Raw genomic sequence first — 21280 nt, 5'->3', positions numbered from 1 at the left:
AAGCAAACGCATACGCAAGTCCCGCCCACATATGTAAACGGTGTTCAAACCATACATGTGAGGTATCGCCGCGATCGTTAGAGCGAGTGCAATAATTTAAGCCCTAGACCTCCTCTGTAACTCTAAGCTAGTAACCTGCAGAAATTTTTAAAATGTTGCCTATGGGGATTTTTAAGTACCAATGTTTGGCGCCATTCTGTGAGCATGCGCAATTTTGAAGCATGACATGTTTGGTATCTAATTACTCGGCGTAACATTATCTTTCATATTATGGAAAAAAATTGGGCTAAATTTACTGTTTTCTTATTTTTTAGTTCAAAAAAGTGAATTTTTTTCAAAAAAATCGCATTTGGAAGACTGCTGCGCAAATATGGTGTGATAAAAAATATTGCAACGATCTCCATTTTATTCTCTAGGGTCTCTGCTAAAAAAAAATATATAATGTTTGGGGGTTCAAAGTAGTTTTCTAGCAAAAAAAATTATTTTAGCTTGTAAACACCAAGTGTCAAAAATAGGCCCAGTCTTAAAGTGGATAAATGGACAACTTTGTGTAAAGCGCTACTTGGATGTGAGGCCTATGTATGTGGCCAGGCTGTGAAAAAGTGTTACACATGTGGTATCGCCATACTCAGGAGGAATAGCAGAATGTATTTTGGGGTGCAAGTTTTGCTATGTACATGCGATGTGTTAGAAATATTGCATAAATGGACAGCTGTGTGTAAAAAAAAATGTGTTTTCATTTTCTTTCCACATTTTCCAAAAACTTGTGGAAAAAAATGACATATTCAAAAGACTCATTATGCCTCAAAAATTATACGTTGGGCTGTTTGCTTTCCAAAATGGGGTCATTTTATGGGGGTTTCCATTGTCCTGGTGCTCCAGGGCCTTCAAAAGTGCGATAGGTTGTCAGGAAATGATATGTGTAATTTGTGCTCCTAGAATGCCGGACGCTGCTTCTCGGATGTTAGGCCTCTGTATGTGGCCAGGCTGTGAAAAAGTCTCACACATGTGGTATCGCCATACTCAGGCAGAGTAGTAGAATGTGTTTTGGGGTGTAGTTGCAAGTATACATGTGCTGTGTGAGAGAAATAACCTGTTAATACGGCAATTTGTAAAAAAAAAAAAAAATAAAAAAAAAAAATCTTCATTTTGCAAAGCATTGTGGGAAAAAATTACAACTTCAAAAAACTCATCATGCCCCTTATTAAATACCTTGGAATGTCTACTTTCCAAAAAGGGGTCATTTGGGGGGTATTTGTACTTTCCTGACCTTTTAGTGTCTCAAGAAATGAGATAGGCCTTCAGTACATCAGGTGTGATCAAGTGTGATCAATTTTCAATGAATAGCACCATAACTTGTGGACTCTATAACTTTCACAAAGACCAAATAATATACACTTACTTGGGTTATTTTTACCAAAGATAAGTAGCAGTATAAATTTTGGCCAAAATTTGTGAAGAAAAATGACTAATTTGCAAAATTTTATGACAGAAACAAAGAAAAATGCGTTTTTTCACGATATTTTCAGTCTTTTTTTATTTATAGCACAAAAAATAAAAAACCCAGTATTGATCAAATACCATCAAAAGAAAGCTCTATTTGTGTGAAAAAAAGGACACAATTTTTGTATGGGTACAGTGTTGCATGACTGAGTAATTCTCAGTCAAAGTGTGCGAGCGCTGAAAGCTGAAAATCAGTCTGGGCAGGAAGGGGGTGAAAGTGCACTGTAGGCAAGTGGTTAAAAAACAAACAAAACAAAAATGAAACAAAAGAAACAGATTTTCACACGTGTGCGAAAAAAAAAAATGCACCAAAAGAAAAGTAAATAAAGTGCAATTTTTTTTAGCGTGTTTTTGTACTTTCAGTGCCAGTTGTGACGATCACAATCGGAATCTTTTGAATGAGAAAATGTTTGCACTTGTAGGACTGACTCTTCCCCCTCCCCTCTCCTCCCCCGACTCTCCTCTTTTGTGTGTCACTCTAATCCCCTCGGTGCCTGGGACATTTCCTGCACACAACCTGCAGTTGGCGCAGACCAGCGGAGGAGAGCCATGGAGGACGGTGAGCGGAGAAGGTAACGCAGATCCATACATTTTGCTACTTTATCGATAGATTGGAAGTGGGATTTGCACAGAGAAATTACTTCTCTGGCATTTTTCTCCCCTTTCTTCAGGATGTTGCAGTCAGCCATGTGCCTTCCAGCTGTCCATCTGCAAAGTCTGTCTGAGCTGGAGAGATTCCGTCTGCAGGAAATCGCTCTGGGCAACCTGCGGGATCGAGGGATGAGCGCCGCGCTAAAGCCGGGTGAGTGCTGGCCGAGGATGCGTCCATTTGGCCACCATCATATTTCCTACTTGATAACGTTTCGTTTGCTAAAGCAAAGGATTGTTGTAAGGCTCATTCCGCACTATGTGCGTTTTTCCACACGCAGGACACGATTGGGGGGGGGGGGGGGGAGGGGCATTAAAAACACAGCTCAACCACATGTTTTTAACACCCCCCAACCACACATCCAAACTTGTCTGTTCAAACTCAAATTCAAGTTAAAAAAAAAAAAGTAAAATAATGCGATGCATCTTCTTGCGCTAAGACTGCAAATTTACCCAATCCATGCGAGGGAGACATCTGCGTGCTATGGGGGGAAATGTGTTGGGAAAGAAAAATGCGCATATCCATTTTTTTTCCAGTGCAAATAAAATGCCTATTATGCATATTAAAATGCATATTAAATATTTTGGGGGAAAAAATGCATATTAAATAAATGTAAGTGTTCTGCATAATAAAATGCATTTTAAATAATGATAAAGATTATGCTTATTAAAATGCTTAGTAAATAGATATAAAATATTATACATATTAAATAAATATAAGAGTTATACATAATTAAATGCATGTTAAATAATGATAAATATTATACATATTAAAATGCTTAGTAAAAAGATATAAAATATTATACATATTAAAATGCTTAGTAAACAGATATAAAATATTATACATATTAAATAAATAGAAGAGTTATACATAATTAAATGCATATTAAATAATGATAAATATTATACATATTAAAATGCTTAGTAAATAGAAATAAAATATTATACATATTAAATAAATATAAGAGTTATACATAATTAAATGCATATTAAATAATGATAAATATTATACATATTAAAATGCTTAGTAAATAGATATAAAATATTATACATATTAAAATGCTTAGTAAATAGATATAAAATATTATACATATTAAATAAATATAAGAGTTATACATAATTAAATGCACATTAAATAATGATAAAGATTATACATATTAAAATGCTTAGTAAATAGATATAAAATATTATACATATTAAATAAATATAAGAGTTATACATAATTAAATGCATATTAAATAATGATAAATATTATACATATTAAAATGCTTAGTAAATAGATATAAAATATTATACATATTAAAATGCTTAGTAAACAGATATAAAATATTATACATATTAAATAAATAGAAGAGTTATACATAATTAAATGCATGTTAAATAATGATAAATATTATACATATTAAAATGCTTAGTAAATAGATATAAAATATTATACATATTAAATAAATATAAGAGTTATACATAATTAAATGCATATTAAATAATGATAAAGATTATACATATTAAAATGCTTAGTAAATAGATATAAAATATTATACATATTAAATAAATATAAGAGTTTTACATAATTAAATGCATATTAAATAATGATAAATATTATACATATTAAAATGCTTAGTAAATAGATATAAAATATTATACATATTAAAATGCTTAGTAAACAGATATAAAATATTATACATATTAAATAAATAGAAGAGTTATACATAATTAAATGCATATTAAATAATGATAAATATTATACATATTAAAATGCTTAGTAAATAGATATAAAATATTATACATATTAAAATGCTTAGTAAACAGATATAAAATATTATACATATTAAATAAATAGAAGAGTTATACATAATTAAATGCATGTTAAATAATGATAAATATTATACATATTAAAATGCTTAGTAAATAGATATAAAATATTATACATATTAAATAAATATAAGAGTTATACATAATTAAATGCATATTAAATAATGATAAAGATTATACATATTAAAATGCTTAGTAAATAGATATAAAATATTATACATATTAAATAAATATAAGAGTTATACATAATAAAATGCATATTAAATAATGATAAATATTATACATATTAAAATGCTTAGTAAATAGATATAAAATATTATACATATTAAAATGCTTAGTAAACAGATATAAAATATTATACATATTAAATAAATAGAAGAGTTATACATAATTAAATGCACATTAAATAATGATAAAGATTATACATATTAAAATGCTTAGTAAATAGATATAAAATATTATACATATTAAATAAATATAAGAGTTATACATAATAAAATGCATATTAAATAATGATAAATATTATACATATTAAAATGCTTAGTAAATAGATATAAAATATTATACATATTAAAATGCTTAGGAAACAGATATAAAATATTATACATATTAAATAAATATAAGAGTTATACATAATTAAATGCATATTAAATAATGATAAATATTATACATATTAAAATGCTTAGTAAATAGATATAAAATATTATACATATTAAATAAATATAAGAGTTATACATAATAAAATGCATATTAAATAATGATAAATATTATACATATTAAAATGCTTAGTAAATAGATATAAAATATTATACATATTAAAATGCTTAGGAAACAGATATAAAATATTATACATATTAAATAAATATAAGAGTTATACATAATTAAATGCATATTAAATAATGATAAATATTATACATATTAAAATGCTTAGTAAATAGATATAAAATATTATACATATTAAATAAATATAAGAGTTATACATAATTAAATGCACATTAAATAATGATAAAGATTATACATATTAAAATGCTTAGTAAATGAATGTAAGAGTTATACATACTAAAATGCATATTAAATAATTATTAATATTATACATATTAAAATTCTTAGTAAATAGATGTAAATATTATGCATATTGAATATGAATATTGTACATTGTTTATTAAATAAATACAAATATTATGCATATTGAAAGGAATATTAAATATAAATATTACAAATACTAACATGCATAGTAAATATAAACATTATGCATGATAAAATGTTTTGTAAATACATTTAAATATTTTACATATTTAAATGGATATTAAATATAACTATTACAAATATTGAAATGCATGTTAAATATAAATATTTTTAAATATGAAAATGCATAGTAAATATAATAAATATATATTTTTTATGCATTTTAATATGAATATTTGCTATTTCCTTTATTATGTATTATATTTACTATGCATTTTCATATTTATAATATTTATATTACAAATACTAACATGCACAGTAAATATAAACATTATGCATGATAAAATGTTTTGTAAATACATTTAAATATTTTATATATAATATGCTCCAGGGCCGCTGATAGGGTGGGGGGGGGGGGGACCACCAGTCCTCCTGTAGGGGGCCCAGGCACACAGGGGGGGGGCCCAACAGTATGGAGAATCAATGCGGTTGGGCAGAGGGGCAATTACAGAAGGAAGCCCTGTGCGGCTCTCTGTAAAAAAAAATAACAAATTGTAAAAAAAAAAAAATAATAATAATAATTAAACATTGTAGAAGCTGGGCAGCTGCAGGCTTCCCTGTCCTGTAAAAAAAAAAAAAAAAAATAATAATAATAATTAAAAAAAATTGTAATATTTTTTTTTATTTATTTTTTTTAAATTGTAAAATAAAATAATAGTAAACACATTTAACAGCCAGTTTCTCCCCCTCCTGCAAGCTTTTAGCCACTGCAGGGAGAGACACAGACACAGGCCATCGTTCTTGCAATTGCTTCTCCGACACTGATCCCCCCTCCCTGTTCTGCCTGCTTCTGATCCACCCCCCTCCCCGTGTGCCTCCTCTCACTGTGCTGCCCCCCCCCCCCCCCCTCCTGCAGCGCTGCAGGCTTCCCTGTCCTGTAAAAATAAATAAATAAATAAATAAGTATTAAACATTGTAAAAGTTGGGAGGCTGCAGGCTTCCCTGTCCTGTAAAAAATAAATAAATAAAAAATAATAATTAAACATTGTAATACAATTTAAAAAATTGTAAAAATAAAATGATAGTAAACACTTTAACTTTTTTTTTTTTCATTTTAATTTTTTTTAAATGTGAAAAATAATTAATAAGGGTTGATTCACAGGGGTTCTCTGTTATGTTTGTGTTCACTAATAATGATTTTAGTGTATTTTTAGTGGAAATATTGTCTTGGAATATTCGGGTTGGGGGGGGGGGGGTGCAGATCTTGGCATTTTGAATACTTTGAAGTGCAGTGGATGGGTCTGGGGTCCATGGGGGACAGGCTGACCATGAATGTCCATAGGGGACAGACTAGCCATGGATGGCCACAGAGGACAGGTTGGGAATGAATGGCTATGGAGGACAGTCTAGCCATGAATGGTCACAGTGATCAGGCTCTGGCAATAAATGGTCATTGAGCTCAAACTAGCCAGGAAAGGCCAGGGGGATAGGTGGACCATGAATATCTATAGGTGACAGGCTAGCCATGGATGGCCACAAGGGACAGGCTTGCAATGAATGGCCATGGGGGACAGACTAGCCATTGATGGTCACAGCGATCAGGCTGGCAATGAATGGCCATTGAGTTCAAACTAGCCAGGAATGGCCATGGGGGATAGGTGGACCATGAATGTCCATACCGGTCTAACAGTACTCCTTACTGCATTACCCTTTACTGCACCCCTAGTGATTTAACAGTACCCTTCACTGTGCCCCTAGTGGTCCAACATTACCCTTCGCTGTCTCCCTAGTGGTCTAACATTACCGTCACTGCGCCCCTAGTGGTCTAACATCACCCGTCACTGTGCCCCTAGTGGTCTAACATTACCCGTCACTGTGCCCCTAGTGGTCTAACAGTACCCGTCACTGCGCCCCTAGTGGTCTAACATTACCCGTCACTGTGCCCCTAGTGGTCTAACATTACCCATCACTGTGCCCCTAGTGGTCTAACATTACCGTCACTGCGCTCCTAGTGGTCTAACAGTACCCGTCACTGTGCCCTTAGTGGTCTAACATTACCCATCACTGCGCCCCTAGTGGTCTAACATTACCCGTCACTCTGCCCCTAGTGGTCTAACATTACCCGTCACTGCGCCCCTAGTGGTCTAACATTACCCGTCACTCTGCCCCTAGTGGTCTAACATTACCCGTCACTGTGCCCCTAGTGGTCTAACATTACCCGTCACTGTGCCCCTAGTGGTCTAACATTACCCGTCACTGTGCCCCTAGTGGTCTAACATTACCGTCACTGCGCCCCTAGTGGTCTAACAGTACCCGTCACTGTGCCCCTAGTGGTCTAACATTACCCATCACTGCGCCCCTAGTGGTCTAACATCACCCGTCACTGTGCCCCTAGTGGTCTAACATTACCCGTCACTGCCCCCTAGTGGTCTAACAGTACCCCTCACTGCGCCCCTAGTGGTCTAACAGTACCCCTCACTGCGCCCCTAGTGGTCTAACATTGCCCTTCACTGCGCCCCTCCAGTGGCCCAACATTACCCTTCACCGCCATCACCTGAACGCCAACACTTGATAGGTGGTGCACAATTGCACATATTCTTGGCAATCTGCTTCTTTGGTTACACGTTTGGTGAATTTATTTATGATACAGGTAACTATTTTTATAGTTATTCAAAGCAAGAGCACCGAACGTCACTCTATAGGTTATAAAAATGTTACTGAAATAAAATCGGTATATACATATATTTATATACTTCTATACAGTAGATAGCAAATTCTCATATAGCAGATCACTGTCTCGCATCATTCGGAGTTTGGCTGGGTGACCAGGGGATTGACCAGGATAGGGAAAGGACACTTTCCCAGACTGAAAGGAAATGATTTGTTTATTTAAGGGATTCCCTCTGGATTCTTTTTTTTTTCCATCATAGACATTGCTATGTTTTGCTTAATGGTTTGCTTACCCCCTTCTGTTGGTGGATTTCTGGTTTCTGCACAGCGGTGCTGAGATGTTGTTTGTTATTGCAGGTTGGCAAAGTGCCAGGAAATTGGAGAAACGCAGACAAGACCGAAGAGGTATCTATATAATACGTTGTGTCCCCAATCTAAGCTTGTGTGTCTAGATGAAGAACATGCTGTTCCTTGTGCCATCCTCCTGTACCGCTCACTTGTGCCGCCCTCCTATACCGCTCACTTGTGCTGCCCTCCTTTATGGCTCACCTGTGCTTCCCTCCTGTACCACTCACCTGTGCTTCCCTCCTGTACCTCTCACTTGTACCGTCCTCCTGTACTGCTTACCTGTGCCATCCTCCTGTACCGCTCACCTGTGCCATCCTCCTGTACCGCTCACTTGTGCTGCCCCCTATAACACTCACCTGTACCGCCCCCCTGTAATGCTCACTTTTGCTGTCTTCCTGCACCGCTCACCTGTGCTGTCCTCCTGCACCGCTCACCTGTCTTTCCCTACTGTACCGCTCACCTGTGCCACCTCCTGTTTCTCTCACCTGTGCCATCCTCCTGTACCACTCACCTGTGCCATCCTCCTGTACCGCTCACTTGTGCTGCCCCCTATAACACTCACCTGTACCGCCCCCCTGTAATGCTCACTTTTGCTGTCTTCTTGCACCGCTCACCTGTGCTGTCCTCCTGCACCGCTCACCTGTCTTTCCCTACTGTATCGCTCACCTGTGCCATCCTCCTGTACCGCTCACTTGTGCTATCCCCTGCACCGCTCACCTGCGCTGTCCTCCTGCACCGCTCACCTGCGCTGTCCTCCTGCACCGCTCACCTGTGCTGTCCTCCTGCACCGCTCACCTGTGCTGTCCTCCTGCACCGCTCACCTGTGCTTCCCTACTGTATCGCTCACCTGTGCCATCCTCCTGTACCGCTCACTTGTGCTGTCCCCTGTAATGTTCACTTGTGCCATCCTCCTGTACCGCTCACCTGTGCTGTCCTCCTGCACCGATCACTTGTGCTGCCCTCCTGTGCCATCCTCCTGTACCACTCACTTGTGCTGTCCCCTATAATGTTCACTTGTGCCGTCCTCCTGTACCGCTCACCTGTGCTGTCCTCCTGCACCGATCACTTGTGCTGCCCTCCTGTGCCGCTCACCTGTGCCGTCCTCCGGTACTGCTCACCTGTGCCGTCCTCCGGTACTGCTCACCTGTGCTGTCCTCCTGCGCCGATCACTTGTGCTGCCCTCCTGTGCCGCTCACCTGTGCCGTCCTCCGGTACTGCTCACCTGTGCCGTCCTCCGGTACTGCTCACCTGTGCCGTCCTCCGGTACTGCTCACCTGTGCTGTCCTCCAGTACCTCTCACCTCTGCTGTCTTTCTTCACCATTTAACTCAGAACAATGTAATTGATGGGGTACAGCAAAGGCAGAGAGCACAGGAATTTATTAGCAAGATTTTTGGCAGGATCAACTGGTATTTTTTTACTTATTACATAAAAAAATTACTAAACACTTTCAATTATTAGACATGTGCGGTTCATTTCATTCCGAATAACAAATTTTTAGTTATTCAAAGATTCGGATACGTCCAAATATCCAAAATTACATTATAAGCAAAGTTTACCGAATGCTCCGAATTACGAAATTAAATTAGTTCAGAATTTCCGAAATTCGAATTGAAATTCGAATTGAAATTTACATCGAGTTCCATTCGAATTTGAACTGTAAACATATTTCTGAAATCAAAGCCTGTGTGTGTCAGAGTACCATTTCCAAATAATGATGTTTTTTTTTTTTTTAAGCCAAATATGATTTAAAGAGTCATTGCAATCATTTAATTAAGATTTTTCTTTTGTTCACTTTGCCGCATTGGAATCGAAAAAAATCTAAAATTTTTTATTCAACAGATTCAAACATTTCGAAGCGAAAAAAAAAATAAAAATCGGGAAATTCAAAGAAAATTGGAAAAAATACGAATCCCGAATACGAATTGAACAAATCAACCGAATTTAATGAAACAAAATAACTAGATTAACGAATCTAAAGGAACAAAACAAAATTTTTCATCATGCACATGTCTATCAATTACAATGAGGGGAAAAAGTATTGGATCCTCCTGCTGATTTTGTACGTTTGCCCATTAACAAAGAAATGATCAGTCTATAATTTTAATGGTCGGTTTATTTTACCAGTGAGAGATAGAACAAAAATATCCAGAAAAACGCATTTCAAAAAAGTTACATTGATTTGCATTTTATTGAGTGAAATAAGTATTTGAACCCTTCGCAAAACATGACTTAGTAGTTGGTGGAGAAACCCTTGTTGGCAATCACAGAGGTCAGACGTTTCTTGTAGTTGGCCACCAGGTTTGCACACATCTCAGGAGGGGATTTTGTCCCACTCCTCTATGCAGATCCTCTCCAAGTCATTAAGGTTTCGAGTCTGACGTTCGGTAACTCGAACCTTTAGCTCCTTCTACACATTTTCTATGGGATTAAAGTCTGGAGACTGGCTAGGCCACTCCAGGACCTTAATGTGCTTCTTCTTGAGCCATCACTTTGTTGCCTTGGCCGTGTGTTTTGGGTCATTGCCATGCTGCAATAGCCATCTACGACCCATTTTCAATGCCCTGGTTGAGGGAAGGAGGTTCTCACTCAAGATTTGACATCCATGGTCCCTTTGATGCAGTGAAGTTGTCCTATCCCCTTAGCAGAAAAACACCCCCAAAGCATAATGTTTCCACCTCCATGTTTGATGGTGGGGATGGGGTTCTTTGGGTCATAGGCAGCCTCCAAACATGTCGAGTTGAGTTGATGCCAACGAGCTTGATTTTGGTCTTATCTGACCACAACACTTTCACCCAGTTCTCCTCTGAATCATTCAGATGTTCATTAGCAATCTTCAGACAGGCTGTACATGGGCTTTCTTGAGCAGGGCAACCTTGCGGGCGCTGCAGGATTTAAGTCCTTCACGGCGTAGTGTGGTACCAATTGTTTTCTTGGTGACTATGGTCCTTGAGATCATTGACAAGATTCTCCCGCGTAGTTCTGGGCTGATTCCTCACCGTTCTCATGATCATTGAAACTCCACTAGGTGAGATCTTTCATGGAGCCCCAGACTGAGGGAGATTGACAGCTATTTTGGGTTTCTTCCATTTGCAAATAATCTCACCAACTGTTGTCACCTCTCACCAAGCTGCTTGGCGATGGACTTGTAGCCCATTCCAGCCTTGTGTAGGTCTAAAATCTTGTCCCTGACATCATTGGACAACTCTTTGGTCTTGGCCATGGTGGAGAGATTGGAATCTGATTATTTGTTTCTGTGGACAGGTGTCTTCTATACAGGTAACAAGCTAAGATTAGAAGCACTCCTTTTAAGAGAGTGCTCCTAATCTCAGCTTGCTACCTGTATAGAAGACACCTAGGAGCCAGAAATATTGCTGATTGATAGGGAATCAAATACTTCTTTCACTCATTAAAATGCAAATCAATTTATAACTTTTTTGAAATGCGTTTTTCTGGACATTTTTGTTGTTATTCTGACTCACACTTTTAACCGGTTGCCGACCGCCGCAAGTACATATACTGCGGCGGTCAGCCCCGGCCAGGCAAAGTGACGTATGGGTACGTCACTAGCCTGTCACTTGCTTGTGAGCCAATAGCGGGCGAGCGCACACACCCGCGGAGGCGCGCTCTCGCCCCCGGCTTGTTCCCTGGGAAGTCCGTGCGTGTGACCGGCGGACCCGATGTCCGCCGGTCACTCGCGATCGTCCGCCGTGAAGGGAGAAAGGCAGTCGACTAATGTAAACAAAGCCGCCTGTCATTCTCCCCTGTGTATGAATAGTGATCATACGGTTCTACTATGTAGGACCATTGATCACTGTTCCTACACCAGTAGCCATGTCCAATCACAGTTAGAATCACGCCCCTAGGGACACACTTAACCCCTCCTTCCCCAATAAAGTTAACCCCTTCCCTGCCAGTGTCATTTTGCATTAACAGTGCATATATATAGAACTGATTACTGTAGTAATGTCACTGGTAACCCCAAAAATGTCAGTCAAGGGTCCGATCTGTCCGCCGCAATGTCGCAGTCCCGCAAAAAAAAATCGCAGATTGCCGCCATTACGCGTTAAAAAAAAACTCACCAAAAATGACAAAAATCTTTCCCTTAGTTAGTAAACGCAATAACTTTTGCGCAAACCAATCAAAATACGCTTTTTGCGATTTTTTTGACCAAACATATGTAGCATAAAACAAATTGGCCTAAAATGTTAAAAAAATGTGATTTTTACATTTCTTTTTTTTGGGAATTTCATATAAAAAAATGTGAAAAATATTGTTATTTTTGCAAAATTGACGCTTTTTTTTGTTTATAGCGCAAAAAGTAAAAATCGCACAGGTGATCAAATACCACCAAAAGAAAGCTCTGTTTGTGGGAAAAAAAGGACGTCAAATTCGTTTAGGTACAGCGTCGCACGACCGCGCAATTGTCCGTTAAAGTCACGCAGTGCCGAATCGCAAAAAAACCCTGGTCAGGAAGGGGGTAAAATCTTCCGGGGCTTAAGTGGTTAAAATAAACCCACCATTAAAATTGTAGACTGATTATTTCTTTGTCAGTGGGCAAACGTACAAAATCAGCAGGGGATCCAATACTTTTTCCCCCTCACTGTATATACTTAACAGACCAAAGGGTAGCAAAAAAAGTTCAAAGTTGGGGGTGTACATGTCCTTTAATTCTATTTTTATTGTCCTACAGATTCCCCACACGGAGTATTTGGAGTGCCTCTGTCATATGTCATCGCACAGGACCGCGAAGAGCGCCATCGCTCCAACCTGAGTCGGAACCGCAGGGCGTGTGCAGAAGTTGAAAGCACCGTCCTTAGTTTTCGGGCCCAATCAAGATCTGGGCCAACCACTGGGGCATTGCTGGAGTATTCAGTCTCATCCACATTTCGGAATAGTTTTCCCCAGACAAGACGGGTAAGAGCGCCTCCAAGAGTGAAAAAGTCGTGAATTGCTTTCCCATGTCTGGTTCTAAAGTGTAATGTTAGAATTCCTTTAGGAAGATTTCCCTTCACTTCCTGTCTTGCAGACACGACAGGAAGTGAAAGGAAATCCCTACAGTTGTCACTGCAACGGGTGTCCCCATTGGAGGATTTCTCTATACAGTACTTCCTGTTCTGGTGACAACTGTAATATTTTGGGCTTCCTGTCTTTGAGACGGAACAGGAAGTGAGGTGAAATCCTACACAAAAAGTTGTCATTTGCAACAGATGTCCCCAAATGGAAGATTTTCCATTGTCCAACCAGCCATCATCCAAACCTATAAAAAACAGGGTTTAGATACGCTTAAAGCTTATTTATTTTTTCTATAGTAAAGTTCATCCCTGACGTGAATTTTTATTTTTTTTGAAAGCTGAACTCCAATCAAAAATAACAACAAAATGATTTTACTTGTATAAAAATATTTTTTAAAAAATCAGCTATTTCTACAATACTTACTTTTAAACCAGAGCTGTCCCCTGCAGTACTTCTTTTCTTCCACTGGATGTCCTCGGTATTACGGGTTAAATGACAGCCATTGACATTCCACCTACTTCCAGTCCAGGCTGTCGTGGATCCGCCCCCAGCCTGTGATGGACAGTGAAAAGAGAGGCAGCACAGTGAAGCACCCATAGCCATTGTCATTCCACCTACTCCCAGTCCAGGCTGTCATGAATCCGCCCCCAGCCTGTGATTGGACAGTGAAAAGAGAGGCAGCACAGTGAAGCAATCATAGCCATTGTCATTCCATTTCCAGTCCAGGCTGTCATGGATCCGCCCCCAGCCTGTGATTGGACAGTGAAAGGAGAGGCAGCACAGTGAAGCAATCATAGCCATTGTCATTCCACTTCCAGCCAAGGCTGTCATGGATCCGCCCCCAGCCTGTTATTGGACAGTGAAAGGAGAGGCAGCACAGTGAAGCACCCATAGCCATTGTCATTCCACCTACTCCCAGTCCAGGCTGTCTTGGATCCGCCCCCAGCCTGTGATTGGACAGTGAAAGGAGAGACAGCACAGTGAAGCGCACATAGCCATTGTTATTCCACTTACTCCCAGTCCAGGCTGTCATGGATCCGCCCCCAACCTGTGATTGGACAGTGAAAGGAGAGGCAGCACAGTGAAGCACTCATAACCATTGTCATTCCACTTACTCCCAGTCCAGGCTGTCATGGATCCGCCCCCAACCTGTGATTGGACAGTGAAAGGAGAAGCAGCACAGTGAAGCAACCATAGCCATTGTCATTCCACTTACTCCCAGTCCAGGCTGTCATGAATCGGCCCCCAGCCTGTGATTGGACAGTGAAAGGAGAGGCAGCACAGTGAAGCGCTCATAGCCATTGTCATTCCACCTACTCCCAGTCCAGGCTGTCATGGATCCGCCCCCAGCCTGTGATTGGACAGTGAAAGGAGAGGCAGCACAGTGAAGCGTTCATATCTGTCACTCTGATCTCTCCTCCTATCAGCATGCCGTTTGTGTCCACATAGGCTAATTGGCCCCTTGTGCTGCTTCTTTCTCTCAGACTCTAGGCTCTGCTGTACAGGGACTGCAATAGGCTGATATCTGATCAAATTCATATACAATGAACTGTTACTCTGCTTGCATTAAAAAAAATTGAATTGAATTGCTACACTGCTTGCATTTCAAAAAAATAAATAATAAATAAAGCCCAACTCTGGGCTCCAGACTTCCCAATAGGTACCCCCTAGAATGCTCCCCCATGCTTCTTCCCCTGATCTTCTACAGCAATGGGCAGCCCCTGGAGAAGCCACCTCTGCATGAATATTATTATTATTATTATACAGGATTTATATAGCGCCAACAGTTTGCGCAGCGCTTTACAATGTGAGGGAACACATGTTCAATACAGGAGGAACTAGAGGGCCCTGCTCGTTAGCGCTTACAATCTAGAATACACTACAAATGAAGGGTGCTGTAGCCATGCTTCCCTTAGTGGGTGGGGCCATGACACCCTTGATTCATAGCAGTATCCTGGGCGTCATTCAACGCAGAAAAATGAGGACATCTAGTGGTGCAAATGAAGTACTGCAGGAGTCAGCTCTAAGTTGAAGGTATTACAGTTTGGGATGCTCTTTGATTTTGTTAACTGGAGGTCCTAATTACTTTTATTTTAAATGTTCCCACAGTTGAGCTTTCATAATGTTATTAAAGAATACAGAACGGCTTTCATGTGCCTCTTCTATTTATCCGCCTAGAGCTCAGTTTTAAACATGGGTTACATTACAGCTCTCAGCTTTGTAGATTCTGCCTGGAGATTCCGTGACATTCCATCCCTTGTTTGGAAGGCATATGATATCCTGCTCTGCATCGCTGCGCTACAGATATAGCAGGCATAGAGGTGTGTGAGCATTTCCTCATCCATATGTTAGAATGCTGCAAACTCAACCTCACCCCGGCCACTTGTCCTTAAATCGTTCTGTAACTGTCTTTAATTGCTTGTAATTAGAATTATATTATAATAATAAATATATATATATATATATATATATATATATATACACACACACACAGTATATTACATACATTTATATATATATATATATATATATATATATATATATATATATATATATATATATATATATATATATATATACAGGTTTTTGTCCAGGATATCCCTGTACTTGGCCGCATTCATCTTTCCCTCGATTGCAACCAGTCGTCCTGTCCCTGCAGCTGAAAAACACCCCCACAGCATGATGCTACCACCACCATGCTTCACTGTTGGGACTGTATTGGACAGGTGATGAGCAGTGCCTGGTTTTCTCCACACATACCGCTTAGAATTAAGGCCAAAAAGTTCTATTTTGGTCTCATCAGACCAGAGAATCTTATTTCTCACCATCTTGGAGTCCTTCAGGTGTTTTTTAGCAAACTCCATGCGGGCTTTCATGTGTCTTACACTGAGGAGAGGCTTCCGTCGGGCCACTCTGCCATAAAGCCACGACTGGTGGAGGGCTGCAGTGATGGTTGACTTTCTACAACTTTCTCCCATCTCCTGACTGCATCTCTGGAGCTCAGCCACAGTGATCTTTGGGTTCTTCTTTACCTCTCTCACCAAGGCTCTTCTCCCCCGATAGCTCAGTTTGGCCGGACGGCCAGCTCTAGGAAGGGTTCTGGTCGTCCCAAACGTCTTCCATTTGAGGATTATGGAGGCCACTGTGCTCTTAGGAACCTTAAGTGCAGCAGAAATCTTTTTGTAACCTTGGCCAGATCTGTGCCTTGCCACAATTCTGTCTCTGAGCTCTTCAGGCAGTTCCTTTGACCTCTTGATTCTCATTTGCTCTGACATGCATTGTGATCTGGAAGGTCTTATATAGACAGGTGTGTGGCTTTCCTAATCAAGTCCAATCAGTATAATCAAACACAGCTGGACTCAAATGAAGGTGTAGAACCATCTCAAGGATGATCAGAAGAAATGGAAAGCACCTGAGTTAAATATATGAGTGTCACAGCAAAGGGTCTGAATACTTAGGACCATGTGATATTTCAGTTTTTCTTTTTTAATAAATCTGCAACAATGTCAACAATTCTGTGTTTTTCTGTCAGTATGGGGTGCTATGTGTACATTCATGAGGAAGAAGAATGAACTTAAATGATTTTAGCAAATGGCTGCAATATAACAAAGAGTGAAAAATTTAAGGGGGTCTGAATACTTTCCGTACCCACTGTATATATATATACACACACACACACAGTATATTATTTATATATATATTCACATATAGGTACACTGCACAAAAAAGAATAAGGCTCCATGTACACGGGACGTTGTTAAAAGTCCCTTTGAATGCTGGAATTTTTAGGACGTTTGAAACGTCCGTTCGGTCGCGTTTGTACCCGCGTTTAGCGGGCGTTTAGCGGCGTTTGGGGGCGTTTGCGTTTAGAAGCGTTCCTAGAGGTCAAAAAAATTATTCCCCTTTAAAATGGAAAAACGCGAACGCTCAACGCGGGTCATCGCGTTCGGACGCGTTTGTGCGTTTGAAACGCCGAGAAACACACGTTCGAACGCAAATAATTGCGTTCTAAAAAAAGTCCCTGAACGCAACTGCCTGCAAATGACTGTAAACGACCTGGTGTACATGGACAGATAAGATAAAATGTAGATGGGTTCAGGGGCTTCTGGAAAAAAAACGCCCAACTGCTCCTAAACGACCATTTCCAGCGTCCCGTGTACATGGAGCCTAAAGGAACACTTTTTAATCAGAGTATAGCATCAAGTCAAGTATACTCCTGGGATATTAATCTGGTCAGTTAAGTAGCAGAGGGGGTTGTTAATCAATTTCAGCTGCTTTGGTGTTAATGAGATTAACAGGCCCACTAGATGAGCAACAATGAGACAACCCCCAAAACAGGAATGGTTGGCAGTAATGCAGGCCACTGACATTTTTTCCCTACTCATCTTTTCTGACTGTTTGTCTCTAGTTTTGCATTTGGCTGGGGTCAGTGTCACTACTGGTAGTATGAGGAGATACCTGGACCCTATAGAGGGGGGTCAGTGTCACTACTGGTAGTATGAGGAGATACCTGGACCCTATAGAGGGGGGTCAGTGTCACTACTGGTAGTATGAGGAGATACCTGGACCCTATAGAGGGGGTCAGTGTCACTACTGGTAGTATGAGGAGATACCTGGACCCTATAGAGGGGGGTCAGTGTCACTACTGGTAGTATGAGGAGATACCTGGACCCTATAGAGGGGGGTCAGTGTCACTACTGGTAGTATGAGGAGATACATGGACCCTATAGAGGGGGTCAGTGTCACTACTGGTAGGATGAGGAGATACCTGGACCCTATAGAGGGGGTCAGTGTCACTACTGGTAGGATGAGGAGATACCTGGACCCTATAGAGGGGGGTCAGTGTCACTACTGGTAGTATGAGGAGATACATGGACCCTATAGAGGGGGTCAGTGTCACTACTGGTAGTATGGGGAGATACCTGGACCCTATAGAGGGGGGGTCAGTGTCACTACTGGTAGTATGAGGAGATACCTGGACCCTATAGAGGGGGGTCAGTGTCACTACTGGTAGGATGAGGCGATACCTGGACCCTATAGAGGGGGTCAGTGTCACTACTGGTAGTATGAGGAGATACCTGGACCCTATAGAGGGGGGTCAGTGTCACTACTGGTAGCATGAGGAGATACCTGGACCCTATAGAGGGGGTCAGTGTCACTACTGGTAGGATGAGGCCATACCTGGACCCAATAGAGGTTGCACAGGCAGTCCAACTCCTCCAGGATGGCACATCAATACATGTCATTGCCAGAAGGTTTGCTGTGTCTCCCAGCACAGTCTCAGGAGCATGGAGGAGATTCCAGGAGACAGGCAGTTACTCTAGGAGAGCTGGACAGGGCCATAGAAGGTCCTTAACCCATCAGCAGGACCGGTATCTGCTCCTTTGTGCAAGGAGGAACAGGATGAGCACTGCCAGAGCCCTGCAAAATGACCTCCAGCAGGACACTGGTGTGAATGTCTCTGACCAAACAATCAGAAACAGACTTCATGAGGGTGGCCTGAGGGCCCGACGTCCTCTAGTGGACGCTGTGCTCACTGCCCAGCACTGGGGAGCTGGATTGGCATCTGCCATTGAACACCAGAATTGGCAGCTCCACCACTGGCACCCTGTGCTTTTCACAGATGAGAGCAGGGTCACCCTGAGCACATGTGACAGACGTGAAAGGATCTGGAGAAGCCGTGGAGAACGTTATGCTGCCTGTAACATCGTTCAGCATGACCGGTTTGGTGGTGGGTCACTGATGGTCTGGGGAGGAATATCCATGGAGGGACGCACAGACCTCTACAGGCTAGACAATGGCCCCCTGACTGCCATTAGATATCGGGGTGAAATCCTTGGAGCCATTGTCAGACCCTACACTGGTGCATTGGGTCCTGGGTTCCTCCTGGTGCACGACAATGCCCGGCCTCTTGTGATGAGAGTATGCAGCCAGTTCCTGGAGGATGGAGGAATTGATACCATTGAATGTTTCCCACGCTCGCCTGACCTAAATTCAATTGAACACCTCTGGGACATTATGTTTCGGTCCATCCGACGCCACCAAGTTGCACCTCAGTCAGGGCCGGCGATCCCGCTAGGCGAAATAGGCAGCCGCCTAAGGCGCCCTGCGCTTAGGGGGCGCAGCCGCGGCCGCTGGTTTCCCTACTAGCCTGGGATGTCACCGGTTTGCAGGGCCGATGCTGGCGGGTGCACTGTGAACTGGAGCAGGGGGGCCATACAGTTTACTTCCCGCTTGGGCTGCCTCCGGAGGGGAAGGGGGGGAGATAGGGATTAGAGCGCCGCATGATTACAAAAAGCCAAGTTCTTCTGCTTTACCCGGCGGGGAGACTGTCATACGAAGTCCTGTCTCCTGTACCGGCTCCTACCTATGATATACACAACACTGGTGACGTCTATCATAGGAGGCGGTCCAGGAGGCGGGACTTCCTAGGACAGCCTCCCCGCTGGGTAAGCAGAAGAACTTGCCTTTTTGTAAGCATGCGGCGCTCTAATCCGCACTGGTCAATCTGCATTAATGGGGGCACACTGATCACTCTGCATTAATGGGGGCACACTGACCACTCTGCATTAATGGGGGCACACTGACCACTCTGCATTAATGGGGGCACACTGACCACTCTGCATTAATGGGGGCACACTGACCACTCTGCATTAATGGGGGCACACTGACCACTCTGCATTAATGGGGGCACACTGATCACTCTGCATTAATGGGGGCACACTGATCACTCTGCATTAATGGGGGAACACTGATCACTCTGCATTAAGGGGGGCACACTGACCACTCTGCATTAATGGGGGCATGCACACTGGTCACTCTGCATTAATTGGGGCACATTGATCACTCTGCATTAATGGGGCACACTGATCACTCTGCATTAATGGGGGCACACTGACCACTCTGCATTAATGGGGGCACGCACACTGGTCACTCTGCATTAATGGGGGCACACTGGTCACTCTGAATTAATGGGGGCACACTGGTCACTCTGCATTAATGGGGGAACACTGATCACTCTGCATTAAGGGGGGCACACTGACCACTCTGCATTAATGGGGGCACGCACACTGGTCACTCTGCATTAATTGGGGCACATTGATCACTCTGCATTAATGGGGGCACACTGGTCACTCTGCATTATTGGGGGCACACTGATCACTCTGCATTATTGGGGGCACACTGATCACTCTGCATTATTGGGGGCACACTGATCACTCACCATTCATGGAGACACACTGATCACTCTGCATTCATGGGGGCATGCACACTGGTCACTCTGCATTAATCCATACCAGTATAGATCCTGACACATTACCCAGTCCATACCAGTATAGATCCTAACACATTACCCAGTCCATACCAGTATAGATCCTAACACCTTACCCAGTCCATAACAGTAGAGATCCCAACATATTACACAGTCCATACCAGTATGGATCCTAACACCTTACCCAGTCCATACCAGTATAGATCCTAACACATTACCCAGTCCATACCAGTATAGATTCTAACACATTACCCAGTCCATACCAGTATAGATCCTAACACATTACCCAGTCCATTCCAGTATAGATCCTAACACCTTTCCCAGTCCATACCAGTACAGATCCTAACACATTACCCAGTCCATACCAGTATAGATCCTAACCCATTACCCAGTCCATACCAGTATAGATCATAACACATTACCCAGTCCCAACCAGTATAGATCCTAACACATTACCCAGTCCATATCAGTATAGATCCTAACACATTACCCAGTCCATATCAGTATAGATCCTAACACATTACCCAGTCCATACCAGTACAGATCCTAACACATTACCCAGTCCATACCAGTATATATCCTAACACATTACCCAGTCCCTACCAGTACAGATCCTAACACATTACCCAGTCTATACCAGTATAGATCCTAACACATTACCCAGTGCATACCAGTATAGATCCTAACACATTACCCAGTCCATACCAGTACAGATCCTAACACATTACCCAGTCTATACCAGTATAGATCCTAACACATTACCCAGTCCATACCAGTATAGATCCTAACACATTACCCAGTCCATACCGGTATAGATCCTAACACATTA

General features: G+C 41.2%; 1 protein-coding gene across 1 annotated transcript in view; it reads left to right on the top strand.

Moving 5' to 3' along the window:
• The first annotated feature begins 1970 nt into the window (after window positions 1–1970).
• The window catches only part of LOC309559680 (rho GTPase-activating protein 6-like), a 189229-nt gene continuing 169919 nt past the window's right edge, over window positions 1971–21280 (top strand). Inside the window, exons 1-4 of the mRNA XM_082263077.1 lie at window positions 1971–2075; window positions 2175–2305; window positions 8176–8223; window positions 12859–13082. Of these exons, the coding sequence (XP_082119203.1) occupies window positions 2053–2075; window positions 2175–2305; window positions 8176–8223; window positions 12859–13082 (426 nt within the window). The 5' untranslated portion in view covers window positions 1971–2052. The remainder of the gene's footprint in view (window positions 2076–2174; window positions 2306–8175; window positions 8224–12858; window positions 13083–21280) is intronic.

The sequence above is a fragment of the Pelophylax lessonae genome, assembly GCF_965119305.1.
Source record: "Pelophylax lessonae genome assembly, chromosome: 7".
Classification (NCBI taxonomy): Eukaryota; Metazoa; Chordata; class Amphibia; order Anura; family Ranidae; genus Pelophylax; species Pelophylax lessonae.
The sequence above is the reverse complement of the archived record's forward strand: the minus strand, read 5'-3'. Positions and strand labels throughout refer to the sequence as shown.